Genomic DNA, 4,365 nt, shown 5'->3' with positions numbered 1-4,365 from the left:
CACATTTGTCCCTCAGGGAGCCAAGCATGTTATTCCATGCTGCAGAGAATGGCACCTTAGCATAGTTTCTCACAGTCCTGCAAGTGTTTGAAGACAAACTACTGACTTTTGTTTTCTTACTACACAGGTCAAAGCATCACATTCAAATCCAAACCATCTAAAACGTTCTTTCATGACTCAAAGCTAGGAAATGAGGGAGGGAGAGTGGAACTTCTGGCTGGTGCTGAGCAGCCATCCTCCTTCAATCAGTACAGCAAGTCAGCAAACATATCTTTACCTACTCTGGACATTGCCTGGTGCTACCTGAGAAGTTTGCAAAGAGCACCTCTTGCTTCCAGTAAAACAGGCAGAGAAACAGAGAGCACTTCTGAGTTCTTACTTTACAAATGTAAACAATAAAGAGGAAACAACCTAACATCTTAAATGTTTTTTTCCTGTTACATACAAATCTAGGCAATAAACATAATCATTTCTGCAGCCCACAACAAGCTTTGTTCCCCATACTACAGGGGAAGAGAAGACCTCTCCTGGAAGCTTATCTACTCCTTCTGCTGTTCCACTCTTGGCATTCAGGATCCACACTTTGCCATCTGTAGATACTGCTGCCAAAAGAATTTTGTTCTTTAACTCATCACTTTGGAAAACAAATGGTGTTCCATATACACTTGAAGTGGCTTCAAATTTCCACAGTAAATTACCCTCCATGTTACAACAGTAGATAAAGCCATCATGGGAGCCAAAAAATATTTCTTGCTCAGTTAAACTGGAGATACACGGAGATGAAAACACTGGTCCATTAGTGGAAAACTGCCAAACCTACAGAAAGGACATAACCACCCTTTATCAAAGATTGTTCATATTATCAGTTTGACAGCAATTGTATTTTTTAATAGATTAGTTGTTGAGAGGAGAGCATTTTATTTCAAAAGCATATTGGATTTCAGTGAGGGCTGGTAAACACTTGTCAACTTACTAAAAAGTTGAGTTTTACACAAAGAGTGATAAAAGACTCATAAAACAGATGTACAAGAGTTACAGTCTTCTGTGAGGTCCATGTAAAGATGGACATCTTGGGAAAAGATTATTCTTGGGCTATTGTACCATAATTAGTAGTGAAGAAATATGTTAACATGCTGCTCTCTCAAAAAGGCAAATATGCTAATGATGCAGATTCCTCCTTAAGAGAGCATCAGTTCTGCAACACTGCTGCAAGCAGACAGCAGGACATGGGCTAACACAGAAAAGGCTTAGGAATTGTCACGTATACTGCACCTCAGGCAAACAGAAACATTATCAGTTTTTTCAGCACCAGATACAAACCACATTAATCTCTGAGGAAATAAAAAAACTATTCTCATTTAATTCAACATGAAAGCTGACACATATTTTGCCAGAATTATGATTTGGCGTTTTTTTGATAACTGCATAAACATTGTTGGAAATCTTTACTTCTATATAGCCACCATCTTACACAAGTGATGGCTTTAAACATGCTTGAAAAACTTCAAAAACAAAACCATACCATTTCATTTGCTGGCACTACTCTCAACCATTTACTTTGGGTGTGAGCTCTGAACTAGAGATTCTGTTACTGCAACTTCAGAGTTTGCAGTTTTGCTATGAACTGCCTGAACTACACTAGGCAAACAGTTTTTCTGCCTTCTCCTCTCTTTAACAACAGAGACATACTTAGCTTACGAAAACGTATATGCTAATCATGAAACCTCAGAAAACAGTATGAATAAAGCATCTTACTCAGGATTTTGTGGTGAACATTAAAAAAAACAAAACACCGCCACATTTACCTTTTCTCCAGAATGAGTGTGACAATGCAAGTTTCCATCCACACAGCCAATGCAAACATACTTCTCATTGCAATGAGGAGAGGAGAAGAGTGGTTTTCCCAGGAAGCTTTTCCAAATCTTATTTCCCATCACCTGGAATTGGCAGCATGGAATATCTGATGCCTAACAGAACTGTAAGAAGCTGAACAACCCTTCACAGCTTGACCTATCCCTTAAGAATCAGGGGGGAAAATACCACAACAATAAAGAATAGCAGGCATCTCCCACCCCAAACACATACCAGCAGCAAAAGCACTTTTCAAATCTTACTAAAAACAAAACACTGCTTTCACTGGTATACGCAATACTCCTGTTTCATCCTTCTCTTCCTCCACCTTGGCAAAATAATAATGATAATACTATAGTAGTAGTTCTAATAAACTACAGATTAATTTTTTTTATTCCATTCCCAGCTCCTCAATGTGACAAAGATCAATGAAGAAGAGGATATTTTGAAAGCAAGTAATATTTATTATGTCATAAACTATAAATGCTGAAACCCATGATCTGTGATTGCCACAATGAGCTACTAACATAACCTGCACATTCCTATTTTTCTAAATAATCACTTGGAGTTACAGCTGAGTTTCTCAAGTACCTGTTACACAGCATTATGAAAAAAACTCCTGTGTTTTATTAACCATAGCCCACCGAAGCTGCAAAACCACACACTGTTTTTCTAACACTAGGCTAAGTATTACTGAGGAAATTTGTAGTGGGTGGGAGGTGAAGATGTTAGGACTGATGCTCTGGGTTGTGCAAGTACAAAAACACGAACAGCTGCTCCAAGTGACTGTTCCTTTTATCAGGCAGGACCAGCTGTAAGCCAACAATGCTGCAGAAAACCCTGAAACTGCTCCACATCTATCAAGAACACAATTTCCCCAGTGCAGAGAACAGAACAGCACTCCAAGCTTAAGGGGAACAGCTCCTTAGATGGGGAGGAAAACAGCAAGAGGAATGAAGGGGCTTCTTTATTCTTATTTCAGTAAGTTCTGTGTATTTTGTTTTTCTAATCCTATTGTCAAAGGGAGGGAGGGGAAAAAAAGATCTATAGAGAAGCTCTCACTCACTGGTTTAACTGATAAGGTAAGTATAAGGTAATGAGAAGACATGGATTCAAACTTTGGTCTACAGTCAGCATGTGAATTCTAGCAAGTCATTTCAGTTCTCCTTATCACCAGATATTCTGAAATACAGGAATTATTATATTAACCTTGTGTATAATAACAAGGCCCGTAAATGAAAAATACCTTATGGTAACATATGATGATCCAGTTCCTTTCATCAGAATATTAGCTTCAGAAACGCAATTTGGTTTCATTTAAATTTGAGATCAAAGGCAAGTAAGCAAAGGTACATACTGGATTTACAGCCAGCAATAGTCCTCCTAGTGTAGCAACATAAAGATGATGTGGGAAAGAACTTAGACAAGGAGATGAAAACACAGCTCCACCTTCACAATGCAGCTTCCATATACATGATTTTTTCTGTAAGAAAAAGAAAAAAGATAAAAGAAAAAACCTCAATTGGAGTTCAAGTTCAGCACTCTTACAAAGACCTTCAAATGTCAAAGCTTATCAAGCACTACATTTACTCAACAAATACTAGTTAAGAATTTAAGATACAATCTACATGCTATTATAGCAACACATAACTCCACTGGCTACTTCCTTAGTAAAGAAATTCAGCTAGTGAAGAGGCAGTATCTGCCTGTCTTATTTTCCATCTCCCTTCATCTACCCTTTTAGAATGTAAGATACTCTCTCCACCATTAAGCCATAGTCTTGGTTCCAGCTGGGCACCCTATTTGAAAACGCTCACAGAGAATTTAATAACTAAGAAATTTAAGATTTGGTTTCAACCAGGAATAGTAGCACAAGAACCACAGCTGACAACACTGCTACCACATAATTCTAACCACTTCAAGAAGGCATAACTACTTCAAAAGCATAATTGTGGACTCCTGAGAATACTAACACCAGTGAAGTTTCATTTGTTATACTACAAACAGAGTCTAAGTTGAATATTTATTCTTCTATACATACAAGTTAGTCAGTGTTCTTACATAAATATCCAAAGCATACACATGTTGGTCATGTGATCCTATGTAGACTAGTCCATTGAAAGGGTCTACAACTGCAGAACTTTTCACAGTATCTTCTGTGACAAAAGTCCAGTGTATTTCTCCATCACTGGTTTGAAGCACATACACTAAGCCATCATAACAACCTGTATGAAATATAACACAACATGGAAAAAAAAAGGATAATTAATATTTCTATTTACAGTGCGATTTATACTGCTAGCTGCATCACTGCTGGAAAGAAGTAAGGTGATGCACTAGGTAAAGTTTCAAAACATTTTCCAAAGCTTCTCCTTTTAGCTCACAATGTCTGCTGGTATTTCATACACTCAAAATTGATTGTTCTGTGTGTTTTTTCCAGGTTACATATACTTATTTCACTGCCTTTCTAACAATGTTTACAGTAATAATATTAGAAGACATGGAGAGCTGCTG

The 4,365-nt window shown here is 37.6% G+C and overlaps 1 protein-coding gene across 1 annotated transcript in view; it reads right to left on the bottom strand.

Annotated features, from left to right (window-relative positions):
- Positions 1–411: 411 nt before the first annotated feature.
- AASDH (aminoadipate-semialdehyde dehydrogenase) overlaps positions 412–4,365 on the bottom strand; it is a 19,653-nt gene continuing 15,699 nt past the window's right edge. Inside the window, exons 11-14 of the mRNA XM_010002492.1 lie at positions 3,913–4,076; positions 3,209–3,334; positions 1,806–1,937; positions 412–816 (exon numbers count right to left, since the gene is read on the bottom strand). Coding sequence (XP_010000794.1) covers positions 412–816; positions 1,806–1,937; positions 3,209–3,334; positions 3,913–4,076 — 827 coding nt within the window. The remainder of the gene's footprint in view (positions 817–1,805; positions 1,938–3,208; positions 3,335–3,912; positions 4,077–4,365) is intronic.

Source organism: Chaetura pelagica, unplaced genomic scaffold (genome assembly GCF_000747805.2).
Source record: "Chaetura pelagica isolate M959 unplaced genomic scaffold, ChaPel_1.0 scaffold67, whole genome shotgun sequence".
Taxonomy (NCBI): Eukaryota; Metazoa; Chordata; class Aves; order Apodiformes; family Apodidae; genus Chaetura; species Chaetura pelagica.
This window is presented reverse-complemented; position numbering and strand designations above follow the sequence as displayed.